Source organism: Manacus candei, unplaced genomic scaffold (assembly GCF_025592945.1).
Source record: "Manacus candei isolate 608988 ecotype Guabito, Panama unplaced genomic scaffold, ASM2559294v1 h1tg000015l, whole genome shotgun sequence".
NCBI classification, from domain to species: Eukaryota; Metazoa; Chordata; class Aves; order Passeriformes; family Pipridae; genus Manacus; species Manacus candei.
Window position 1 is genome coordinate 17688467 of NW_026138063.1, and position 13311 is coordinate 17701777.

At 43.3% G+C, this 13311-nt stretch overlaps 1 protein-coding gene across 3 annotated transcripts in view; it reads left to right on the plus strand.

Moving 5' to 3' along the window:
- Positions 1 to 1973: 1973 nt before the first annotated feature.
- Positions 1974 to 13311, plus strand: part of WDFY1 (WD repeat and FYVE domain containing 1) — a 45429-nt gene continuing 34091 nt past the window's right edge. For all 3 annotated transcript variants that reach the window (XR_007903540.1, XR_007903539.1, XM_051781452.1), the window contains exons 1-5: positions 1974 to 2202; positions 8261 to 8328; positions 9024 to 9097; positions 10298 to 10352; positions 11689 to 11839. Coding sequence is in view for 1 of the 3 variants with exons in the window: in XM_051781452.1 (XP_051637412.1) it covers positions 2066 to 2202; positions 8261 to 8328; positions 9024 to 9097; positions 10298 to 10352; positions 11689 to 11839 (485 nt within the window). In the remaining 2 variants the exon portion in view is untranslated. The remainder of the gene's footprint in view (positions 2203 to 8260; positions 8329 to 9023; positions 9098 to 10297; positions 10353 to 11688; positions 11840 to 13311) is intronic.

The following is a 13311-nucleotide window of genomic DNA, read 5'->3' on the forward strand; positions in this document are numbered from 1 at the left end:
TTTGCTAGACCAGACCTGGAGTAATATTCTTGTCCTTGGTAACCAAACCTGACTGCCATGCACCAGGTCCCCCCTTGGGATTCAGGCCAGGTTCTCATGGCAGCATAGACCAGCACATCACTCAATAAAATCTGAAATTTAACCCTGGAGCTTCTGGTGACAGCAGTTCTTGTACAAGGAACTGGTAAATGATTACAGGTGATCCCACAGAATGGTGTTTGTACGCAGCAGCATCCCTGGGTGCAGTGGGCTGAGCCAGCAGCTCTGCTGTGTGCTGGACCTCAGCTCTGGGGCAGGTATTGAGCAGTAAAACACTGGGAGAAACCCTGTAGGGTACAGCAATGTAAGGTTTGTAGGTGTGGAGACTGAGAGCCTCAAAAGGAGATTTCTGTTTAATTCCCCTAGGTTCAAAGAGGATTCAGGCACCCGCATCCCTCTGAGGCTCTGGGATGGGCTCTTGGGACAGCTCTGCACAGTGAGTCACCTATTTTGAAAGACCTGTTTCCTATATATATCCTCCTGTGTCTGCTCCCTGGGTGAAGGCCTGCACAACCCTGGAAGAAGTGGATGTAGTCAGTCCCTTGTTACAGGGACTGATATCTTCCCTTCATCTTACAGATGAGCCTCTTCAGAACCATGGGAGACATGAGGTCTCCTCATGGGAGAGGTGAGGTGGTGCAGAGTGAGTTGGCTTGCTGCTGAGTTTGATTGTGGTGCTGGTGCAGATGTGGTGCTGGAAAAAATAGGCTGAGAAAGAAGAATAAATGGAGAGAAAAAGCAGGTTTTAAGTTAGGAACTGGACCAAAAGAGGAACATTGGAGAAAGCAAAGCACCATGGCACAGGTATGAGCTGAACGAATGGGGAGTGGGCAGGGCTCAGGAAGTAAGAAGGGTGGAAGAAAGGTGGACTCTGGAAATAGAGAGGAAAAATAAGGAAACAGGGAAATGCTGAGGCGAAACAAAGTGTATTTAACCAAAAGTATCTTAAAAACTTCAAGCTGGACCTATTCTTCCTGTGTCTGTTTCCTTTGCTGTCTAGCCAATCTCCCTTTCTGGGTTTCTCAGCTACAAAATTCCTCTCTTGGAGTAGGTCAGGGTCTTGGAGCAGGTCAGCAGTAAAGATAATTGCTGACTGCTGCCCTCTCCCAGGAGCCTGGGGAAGCCTCATTCAGCCTCCCTGGCTCCAGGTGTGGGACATGGTCTGTGATGGCTTTGGTCAAATGGTACAAACCTCACCACTGTGCTCTGGGAGGTTTGTCTGCACCTCATCTTATAGCTCATCTCTTTGGGCACAGTTCTGTCCAGGACAGACAGAGCTGAAAAAGCTTCATCCAGCTCCCAGTTAGGATTTTCAGTTAAGCCCAGTGTGTTGGCTATATAATATATATAAATATATAAATATATATGCGTTATATATATATATATGATTTATACATATAACACACTGTTGTTCAAATACAAAACCAGGAGGAATTCTGCCCCTGGTTAACCAGCTACATGGCCAATATTCACATGCATTGGACACAGAGGCACAGTAACAGCACAGTCCAGCTGCTTAAGGACTTAAAGGATGAAGGCTTACAGCTGCTTCTGGTTTAAAGGACAGACACCAGCTAATGTATTTCCTGTGACTACACATCCTTCCTCAGCCCATATCCCTCCGTTAATTACTCCAGGGGAAATAGCCTTTCTTCTGCTGTGCTGTGGTGGCCCCAGGCCGGCGGGACTCCTTGAGCCGAGATCATGGCAATGACTTTTCCTGGGCCGAGCACAGCCAGCCCCGCGGCGCACGCCACGAACACACGTGTTTGAGCCCACGGCCACCGTGTCCTCCCGGGCACTGCCGGAGGGGACACGACCGCACCGCCAGCCCGGCCCGGAGCCAGATCGCTCTTCTCCGCTTTTCTACGAAATACGGCCTCCCGCGGCCCTTCTATTCCAGAGAATACGCCCGCCTCCTTATCCCGCCCCACGCCCGTGACGGCATCGGCGCGCGGCTGAGCTGCGCCGCTACACGGGGCACCTCGGCCCGGGCCGGCGCCGCTACACGGGGCGTTACGGCGCGATGGCGGCCGAGATCCACTCGCGGCCGCAGAGCCGGCGGCCCGTCCTGCTCAGCAAGGTCGAGGGGCACCAGGACGCGGTGAGCGCCGCGCTCCTCATCCCCAAGGAGGACGGCGTCATCACGGCCGGCGAGGACAGGTGAGCCGGGGCCTGCTCCCCGCCGGGCCGCGGGGCCGGGGCTGGCGAGGGCGGGGGCCGGAGGAGAGGCGCGGGCGTGGGGGGTGCTCTGTGGGGAATTCGGTGTGGGCGATACCGGTGTGGGCGATGTCACTGTGCCAGGAGGCGCCCGGCCGTGACTCCGTGCCTGGAGCCACAAGGAAATAGAAAGCAATAAGAAACAGCCGGAGCTGCGGTTGCAGGGAGGGACTGGAGCCTCATCAGCTGTGAGGAGGAGCGGCTCAGCGGAGCCCGCAGCCTTCCCCGCCCGCTGTGTTCGTGTGTGTTCGAGCAGCCCCTGCTCGCCCGTGTGTGCAGATGGGCTCTGCGGAGGGTACGACACAACCAGGAGTCTGGGGATGTGTTTCCCTCGGCCTTCAGCCCCGCCGGCTGGGTCACTTGTAGTCACTTGGTGCTTCCCCCTGTGCCGGCAGAGCCGGAGCTCCCCGAGCTGCTCCAGCCGGAACGAGCCCGCTCCGATGGCTCGCCGTGAAGGTTCAAACCTGCTTCGCCCCGGCTGGAGCAGCTCAGGGAGTGAGGTGGCAGAGCGGGGCGGAGGGGGAGTGATGAGCAACTGAGGAGGATGGTTTCTGCTTGGAAAGGAAAATGCCTTCAGCGCCTAATCCTGGTCCGCAGCACTGGCTCACACAGCTGGGAAGCGCCTGCCACGGCAGCTGTGATGGCATTAAGCGGTTATTCGGATGAAAGGCAAGTAGAAACGAGGAAGCGAGTAGCACAGAGGGGTTGTGGCAATGAGAGTGGTGAGAGGTCTACAGCGTAGCGGTGAGAGAGGGGATTTCCCCCGTGCTGTGTGGAAAGTGACTTTTAAACGTTAAGAGGGATAGAAGATGCTCCTGTTTAGAAACGGTATCAGTGTCTTAAAGAAGCGTGTTAAAAATAAGAAAGTGCACTCTTTGAGGTGTAACTTGGTGGAGGGATAATTTTAAACTGAATTTGCATCAATTTTTGCATGAATTCCTATTTGAATAGCCTGACCTTGTGAGAAACAGGAGTGTGTTATCTGAACTGAGTTTTCTGGTATTTATTTTGGGTCAAAAAGCACAATCAGACCAGTTGGTCGATGGCTAGTTGGTTGGTCTCTTCCCTTCCCATGGAGATGACTTTGTGCAGTACATGTTTGATAATGGGTTTTGGATGGGACTGGGCAGCTTCCTTTTTATTCCACTCTTACGTGAGATTGTTCTGGTATCTTGGTGCTGGGCAGGGTGAAGTTGGGATTTAGGTGCCAGCATGGGCTGTGTTCAGTTCAATGTGCTTCCTGAAGGAGAGAAGAGGAAATAGCAATTTTTAAGAGTTCTTATCTGAGTTAAACCTGCACAGTTTCTTGGTGCAGGCTTGCAGAACCTTGCCTGTGGTAGACAGTGCCAACCTTTAAACCTCAAAGTCTAATGCTGAAGGTCAGCAGCCTGCATGTTTAGACTGTTGATAAGAGGCAAGGATGCAGCTGCATCTTTATCTGGGCAAGTTTTGATGTCAGACACAGAGCTGTGTGAGGAGAGCAGAGGCTGCTGCCCATGTTTGGTGTGTGTAATGTTAAGTGAGGCTGTGGACTCAAAGCAGAATTCATGTCACCTGCCTTGCGGTGGGAATTTACTTAGATCTTTAAACTTTCAGAAACTGTTGCACTGTTATTACCTCTAATCCGGGATACCTCCTACAGTACATCAAGCCTACTCACGTATCCTTTACCTACAGTTTAATGTGTTGTCAAACTTACTGCCCTGTTTGTTCACAAAAGTGGGGTGTAGGTGTTAATGCTGTGTAACTGATTATGCTGCTCACAGCAAGCAAAGTACAGAGTACAAGGAGCAAAAGAGCTGCTGTGTACACTAAGAGTAGGGCTAAAGTATTTTTTATTGCACCTTAATGCAGCTGAGGCTGTCAAGTATTTCATAATAACCAGTCAGAGGAATGTGTTTACAGCTTAAGTAGTGAGGAAAACATTGGTGCACATTCTCCAGGATTGTTGTAGATTATTCTCTCATTAGAGAAGTTGTAGTTCTTTCTATTTTAAATTATATTTCCTGGAATGAGAAGTAACAATTCTATTTTTTTTTTGAGAATACAAGAGGTTCCATAGTAGATCTGTGAATGCCAACACAGAGTCTAGGGTTTTTTTAAAGTTTTGAAGATGAAAAAGGAAAGAAGAATGCCATCAGGAGACAAACATTTAGTTTTCCCAATCTGATTGTTCAGCAGGATACTTGCCATCTGTGGAGCTTTCTCAGAACTAATCTAAAAAGGACAATCAACTCTGTGTCCCTGTCGGCATCTTGCCTGACCCTGGCTCCAAGACAGCATTGGGAATTGTTGCAGTGTGTCCCTCAGCAGACAGATAGCTAAGGCTAGATGAGTGTTTCCTAGCTGTAGTTGGGAATGCTGAGAGATGATAAGCTGTGTGCAAGACCCTAAATGCAAGATGAAGGTAATGTATTTACCACAGGCTAACAGGATCTCGAGTCACTGGCCCACCAGCTGCTTACATTGCAGTATTAGGTTTTGTTGGCTTTGCTGGTTTTTGGTTGTGGAACTTAAATATTGGTCAAAACACATTTTAGTGTACAGAAATTCAGTAAAAACTGTCAGCTGCAAGCTGTGTCCTTGAGATTCCACTGCACTGTGATTAAACCAGACTCATGCTGTTTTGGGAACAAGGTCAATATCAGTCTAAATACTTTTGATTTATTTTAACTACCAGAAAGATGCAGTCTTCTGTTCTTGCTAGGAAAACAAGAACTGTTTTAGTTAGTAACTGTTGGTAATTGATTTCAGATAGGAAAACAATTGCTGCTGGTTTGAAGGTGTTAGGACGGTGCAGAGCTTGGAACAGGGCTAGGGTAGCTGTGTAGTAACTTGCAGCAGTGCTTGTATTGTAGCAGGTTTGGATTTGCCTGCTAATCTTTCATCAGTTCTTACTCCCTGACATATGTGCAGTTGGCTTTTAGAGGGCAGCTTATGTAGCACAAGCACAGACACTGTTGTGATGCGGGATTTTCTCTGTTCTCAAACCCCAGACTTTTTCTCCAGCACTATTGGGTGCTTAATCACCCTGTAAAAGAAACAGCAATCAAGAACAATGAAAATTCTTAGAAATTGGTGAGGCCACACTCAGTATTGCTTGAAGATGGCTTTTGTGTGTGTTTCTTTATATTACATTAAAAAATCCAACCGAAAAACTGCTTTGAATGGCTCTTCTATAAATGTGCATGCTATCCAGCTGAAAGCAACTTCTGGTTCAATACTGAATGTTAGGGAAGTTTGGAGGTCATTTTTAGTCTTGTTTTGTTTCCTCCTGCCACTCTCAGCTGTCTGAGTCTACTGTAATTTAAAAAGTATGTTCCTATCTCTGGGTGCTCTTTAATGAGTTTCAACATTTTTATGTCCTTACCCAGACTGCTGTCAAACCAACCTGTGTCTTTCTAGGCCCTTAATAGGAAATGCTGAAGGAAAGGTGAGTGGTAGCCAGCTCTTCTCAGGCACTGAGCACAGGACTCCCCATTAAGTAAGACCAAGGTTTGAGAAGAGTGCTAAAGACTTTAGGGTGGTTCTCATGATAAAGCACTGTTGCAGTAGAAGGAGATTGTGTGAGCAGCATTACTGGAGGACTTCTCTAGTCCTTTAAGCTAAGAACTAGTATTTCACAAACTAATTTGTCCTAACATAAGGAGAGGCATCACAAAAACAGGACTGTATGAGAGAGAATTGAGTAGAAGTGGTATTTTGGCACAGGTCACTTGCTGAGTGAAATGATCTCTTCAAATTTTGCTCAGTCAGAGCTTTGTATAATTAGATATAAAGCTGTCTGACAGCTTATCTTTGCAAGCATGAGGCGAGTGTAGTCTAAATCTCACTTAAACTAAAATAAGAAGCTTTCAGAAGTTAATTTTGCTAACTCTTGCAGCTATTTGCTTAGGCTCTTGACTTCAGTGAGGGACTGAAGTTGATGATCAGTGCAGAAATTATACTTCCAAGAAACAATTTCTTAGAAAAGCCCAATTCTTTGCTTCCTTTACTCTAGTTTAGTATCATTAACTGCAATACTGAGAGGAAGAAAAATCTGCTTGTGAAAAATCTGCAATGGGTGATCTCAATCACCATGATAACCCAGTAGTCTTCTTACATAGAAAATAATTATGTGACTTTGGCTAGAAGTGAAAGAGCTGCATTAGTAAGGGTGGAAGATACCATCTGGTGAAGTTGCTTTACAAAGCAAATTAAAGGCTGATAAAAATAAATAGGTGGTAACTCATGCTACTATTGGCATTTGCATCATAAGAATTACTTGGAAACATTGTTTTTCCCATATTGTCATGTTACCAAGAAATAGCAAATGCTCTTCTGAAGTGTTAACTTACTGACATAAGGCAGGGTGTCGATTCTTGTAAAGAGGAAGTGATAGCTTTTAAGAGACAGTCTTAATGCAAAATATTTAGTGGACTGCATTAATGGACATATGTCATTGAACTGGTGGAAAAGTGACTTGATTTAAAAGCTGAAAATTATTGTTTTGGGGCAGTGTGTACTCAGCTGTATTGATTTCAAGTTTTAGAAAAGTAGTACATTAAGGGTGGGCATTGTTTGCTTTATTTTTGAGTGGTTTTTTAAACAAAAGCCCTGAAGTGGATTGCAAAATTAGAATGCCACCATTGTACCTTCAACCTGAAAAGTTCTAGTCTTGATGCAAGATACCAGTCCCCTGCTGTGCTCTTTTTGTTAAACTCTTTACTGTCAATCCTATATGATGTTTAGAAAAAAAAAAAAACCTAGTATTTTTCTAAAAAATTCTAAATACCAGGCCTTGTATTAGCTAACAGGAAATAGAACAATGCATCTCAATGAAGTCTCTTGACAGTGTTTCCAGGTACATATATTTACAGATCATTTAGGAATGAGGAAGTTGGATTTAAACAGTAACAAAAACGCAAACAATGGTTTGGAGAGGAAATTTCAAGTAGACTTAAAATAACCTGAGCACTGTCTACATGTGTGCTCTTAACTTCTTGATGTAGAGGCCCTTCAAATGTGTCTGTTGTAGGAATGTTTTTAATTGACAATAGCTTTCCACTTCCTTGCTGGGCTCTTATATCCCTCCTCCTAGGATTTGACAGTCATGAGAGCAGTGTAATGCTAAGTGTTCTTAAGATTCTTTTTCCTTTTCTTCTAAGGGGTGATTCTGGAAGGTTGCAAACTAAAACCAATTTTATAAAGAATCTTAGCATGCTGTCCAACTCATCTTGTCAGCTTGTTTCAGTTTTCATTTGAGTGCCTCATCAGTCCTGTTCATGTTTAGGCCAGAGGAGCAATGCAAACTTAAAGCAGCTAATGTTGTTTGTTCTTTGCATTTCTACATGAGGGAGTACAGGTATGGCTTAGTGGAAATAATACTGACTTAGATTTGTTGTCCTCTAAGAATTCACACATTAATTAATACTTGGGGATGGAGATGTCAGTAATATACTGGTCTGAAGGATTAGGTGCATCTCTTACTAATATTCAGTGTCTGGCTTGCTCAAGGCTGAGTTGCACAGAGAAGCTCTAAAAATGAAAAAGTTCAGACTTCCATAATGACATGATTTGCAATTTTTTAAAAACATATCAGGCACTTAATCTGTTACAAAACAAGCTGTGTTTGCACTGCCAAAGCTAGAAAGTTTCTGCAACTTGAATTTGACTTGCATCAGCCAGATCCAAGGAGGGGAATTAAAGGAATGCAATATGTAGCAATTTTGAGGTGAACTGAAATAGCATTTCCATTTCACACTTACTGAAACTCAATGTATAAATAGTCTTGAAGAAAACTCTTCAGAATCCAAGGGTGCCTATTCTTAGTACTATTATTCTTGTTAAGTTAGAGTAATATTTGAGTGCTGTTATTTCTGTTATGTCATTCCTCAATTATGTTTGAGTAGCACAAAAGCTTAGAGGGTTGGAGCTGATACATAAGTGATGAACTGGTTCAGATGCAAGGGATGATGCACTCACTCACAACTGGCTTCTCCCTGCTCTTCCCACGACATAGAACAATACGAGTGTGGCTGAAGAGAGACAGTGGACAGTACTGGCCCAGCATCTACCACACCATGTCATGTAAGTACAATACTGGAGATGGTAAGTGGTGGCCAGGCATACCATGGGGTTTGTGCTGTGTGTGGGAATACCTCCTTCCCATTTCCCCAAGTGCTGGAGTCCTTCAGTCATCTCGATTTTGGGAGCTTTGCAGCAAATCTAGCTCAGACGTCAATTTGAAACAAGCTGCATAGTGGGCAAGGTCCACGGCAGCTGTGTCAGAACCACACCCTTCACCAGGGGGGATCTGCAGCTGTAGGTGCCCCAAGTGCTGGCAAATAACTTGTCTGCCAGTTAAGTGGGCTTTTCAAACCACTAGCTCAAAGTTCAGGCATAAGAATATTCTGTGCTTTTTTATCTTTTAGGGCTCCATGTGAGATAATTTTAGTGAGCTCAAGTTCTTTAGTGTAACCAGCTGCTGATGCTGTTGCTGCTAGCTCAGCTTTCAGCCTGTGTAAAATTCCTCTTGCTGAGTTGCACCCTGTTGCAGGAAATTGTAGTAGTATATCTGGGTTACAGTAGTCATGTACCCATCCTCAGCTTCACAAGTGGGAATTTAACAATCTTACCAAGGGATGTTATCTGTGCAGGCTAATTTCTATCAAGCTACTTAAGTAGCTTTTGCCCTGAGTGAACGATTTGACTTTCTGAAAAGTCATGTGTATCCTAATAACTCTGTTTAAATCACTGTAATGTACTTGCTCTTTTTTTGGCAGCACCATGTTCTGCCATGGCTTATCATCATGACAGCAGACGAATATTTGTTGGCCAGGATAATGGAGCTATCATGGTAAGTTGTTGTGACTTTTCTTCAGAAAATAGATTAGAATTGCTTAGATTGTCTGTGAGCTCCAGGTGTTGCTGGCAGCTAATAATCTGTTTTCTTCCCATTCATTTTGGAATGCAGCTACTACTATATGGCTGAACTTCTTGGCAGTTCAGCTGAGCTGTGCAGGGGAGGACTGCAAAGCAAGGGTTCTTCTGGCTAGATGTGAGCCAGATAGCCTCAAGAAGTCAATGAGCCATTAGTGCAGCAGTGGACCCAAACAACTGCACTTTGTCAAGGAATTATTTTAAGGGGAGTACATTAAGCTGGGCAGGGTGCCATGGTGGAGAACTAACAGGGGTTATGAACTGCCTCTGGCCATGAATAATGATCTGCCTCTATCTTGCCATGCACATGTCTCTGGATTTGTTTTCTGCAGATCTTTTTATGATATGGAAATTTGAACACTAGCTCTAAAATTACAAGAGACTGGGTTTGTTTCTTTTCTTTCTGGGATCTCTTCCTTCTTTCTATACTTTTGCTGTAGTTGCTGTCCTTGTCCTGGAGAGCAGATACACACATAGCAGAACAGAAAGTGGGTTTGTATTCTTCCACTCTGTTCTTGGTAAAGAAGGGGAATCTTGTGACTCTCAGATGTTTTAATGGTTTCCTTTCTCTATGAAAATAAGGTCAAAATAATAACTGTCCTATAAGGAGTCAGGGTATGCATGAGTGTCATAAACAGTGATTCTACTGATAACTGCTGTGAATAGTCTACACAGAACTGCATAGAATGGTGATTCCTGTGGTAAATACTGAAACTTGTAAGTTGAGACTTCTAAAATTTCATAAGCCTAATGCATCAAATAGAGAATACTCTCACTTAAACCCATCCATTATGAAGTCTCAGACATGTAAATCCTAAATACTATAAGATACAGTGTTGTTTGGTTCTGCTGGGGATAAATGAGGTCTTATCTTTTCCTGTAATCTCCCTTCAGCAAACTCAGTTCTGAAAGGATGTTCCCTGTTGAAAATTCTGTTAACCTTAATTTACAGTTGGTATTTCAGTGTGCTTTGCTCCAGCCTCAAAAACGGCTCTGTTTTGGTGAGATATACTGCTGCTATATAACCTTTGGCCTGAGAGGCTACTGCTCCTTTTTGGGTATCAGTGTTGTTTATATCACTGTGGTATGTTTCCTAACAATTTCACTTTGCTTTTAGGAGTTTCATATTTCTGAGGACTTTAATAAGATGAACTTTGTGAAGACCTATCCAGGTAAACTGTTAACCAGTGTCTACACTAACATTTGTGTGAAGGGAAGGCGTCTAAAATGCTTGGTAAACTGGACACAGTCAAGATTAATCAAGTCTAGATATGCTTTAAATCTGACTGACCTCATAGCTGTCACTTAGTTGGGGATAACTGCCATAAGATAAATGTTCTGTCAGTCAGCTGAGTCCAAGTTGCAGTCATTAAGTTCACTACATCATTAGCCTGTAAGTGTAATGAGCCAGAACTAGTGAGTTCAGATTTTGCTCTTCAGTTGGAGTAGTTATACTACATGAGTGTTGGGGTAAGAGTTTTCTAAAGGTGAATTTTGCTATTTACAATTTCCATCCTTTTTGTAATCCCTGGGCTTGGTTACTTCTAGCTGAAGGTAAGAGTCCTTACCCTCTCTATCATCTTAGGAGGGCAGAAGGGATGAAAAAGATCATATTTTTCCTGTACATGGGAAATAGGAATTGTTCTTGTATTTATAGAGATGCTAATTTCAGCATTTGTCTGGACATCCTTAAAAGAAACACAAAACTCAATTGCTGGTTAAAATTGGAATATTAATGTGAAAGGCCAGAAGGAAGCTCTTAAAGACTGTAGATTATGTAGCAAAACAAAGTGCAGTTTGTCTTATGACTCCCTGGCACTGATAGAAGCAATGTTCTTGCTTAGGAGAAAAAGACCTTGTTTTTAAAGCAACAAAACCTCCCTTTATCCTAAGGGAGATGATTGGGAATTTGGTCAAGGGAAGTACTTCCATCTTGGGGTGGGGGGGACTTCTTTCTAATGTCCATGAAACTTCTTGCTTAGTGGCACCATTCAAAACAAAGCTGGGTGAGATTTGGTTGCTGTCACAGGGGGCAGATTGAGTGCCATGGACTACATATGCTTTCAGGTGCTTAAAAGTAGGAATCTGAGCATAGCTTCCCCAGGGTCAGGAAAAGAGGTATTTAAAGGAAGCAATTAAAGTTTTCAGATGTTTTACATTACTCCCCAGAAATCCTGGGCTAACTAGAGGAAGCTGAGGGTTTGCCTGTTCCTTAACCAGTGTGTCTTGGTTATCTGGGCTGAACTCAGCTTCTCTCTCTCAGGGAGTAAGGCTTAAATTAGCTGTCTGATGTGTTTGTTCTGTTTAGTATTTGCCTTCTGAATAGCTTAAGTGAACCAATATGAACCTTTTAATTCAGCCTAGTCACAAGTATAATAGTAAAAAAAAAAAATCTTCTTGAGCATTGCTTAGATATCATCCTCAGCCTCTGTCTCTCTGAATTAGAATGTAAGAACACATCACTTTGATTTTTGGGAAAAAATAGCCAAAATCTTTTTGTTCTCACAGCTCATCAGAATCGAGTGTCTGCTATTACCTTCTGCCTGGCATCAGAGTGGGTTATCAGCACAGGTCATGACAAATGTGTCAGCTGGATGTGCACCAGGAGTGGGAGTATGCTGGGGAGACATTACTTCACCTCTTGGGCTTCATGTCTACAGTATCCTTTGAAAAATGATTGCTACCCTGAAAATGGAAGAGTACCTTTAGATCAATTTGATCCCTCCTTTATGTGTAAAAAAGCTAGAGTGACATCTCTTACAAGTCTGCTAACCCTTACTCTGATTAGAAGTTTAGCACCTTTATTTCTGTTAGAGGTTGTTAGATTGCAGAAGTGACTGTGAGTTGCACAAATCAGTGTGTACTACTTCCTAATTTTGAGGTGTTTGTCTGCAACATCTTGTGGAAGTGACTAGTAACTATCTATAGCCTGGCCTGCATTCTTCCTAGGCAAGTCACTTTGTTCAACAGATGCCAGTGTGCATTTGAGTCCTTCTAGAGCATAAAACATCATGAAAACCCTTTGGACTGCTTCAATTTTTCTGTCTTTGCTCATGTTAATATCTTCTATCTTTAAGCTGCAGGGTATGTTGAAACTTTATTCACTACTAGTAGTAATTTTCTGTGTGCAGTTTGCTTTTTTAACCTGCAGCATTTGTAGGTTAAACACTCTGGTTGTCTGTCCAACTGTATAAGTACTTCAGGGCATTCTTTATCCTATGTAAAAGACTTACAAACCCAGTAACTTAAAGTGTGTTTCACATATCAAAACTTTTGAGCGAGTTAAATACTTAAAATCCTAAAACTATTTTGTAGCACTTGTTAATGGTAGCAGTTTAGATGTGGCTGGACAGTAATTGAGGTACTGGTTGATGTATGAGGATTAATGTCCGTAATGTTTTAGAAGTGGCAAGATTCAAAGATGAAAGAGGTGAACTACATCGCTTGAAAACATGAAGGCCCCCCTGGAGTGGCTATGTAGCCGTGTGGTGGTAAGAAACTAGGAAGAAAGGTAACTCATCAGTTGCCAGCAGCATGTCTGGCCTTCTGAGGTCTCCCATCTGTGCAGACCCTGCCTTACTGAAGAGCTGACAGGTTTGTACTGTTGCTCTTTTTTTGCTATCTTTTTGTTGTTTTAGAGCTCTGGTGGGTTGTGTCCCACAAAACATTTCATGTGCAGTTCCAGTTCGTCTCAACTGAGTGCAGCACAGAATGGGGTTAAAGCTGGAGAGTGTGTTGGAGACCAGCTAACAACAGTGGTGAACAGTCTGAGCCTCACTTAATTCAGTGAGTTCTGTAGCTAATGCTATTGCAAATAATGGGATGGTTTATTATTGAAATGGAGAAAAGAATATGACCTTTTATATCAAGATAAAAATAAATTTCCGCTGAAGAACTTGACATTTGAAAATGCTTTGTAATCAATCCTGCCTTTGGACTTGTGTTTGGAAGACCTAGCTTTCTGATATGTGTTCTAGGTGCTTGGTCTCCCTATTGGAGGTTCCTTAGCAGTTATTTGTTAATGATTCTATGTGTAAGCTTCTGAATAACACAGCAGAGTGCCTATTCTTTACTGGATTAGTGGGGATAATGCAAGTCTGAACTTCCAATATGAGGAAAGGATCACATGTT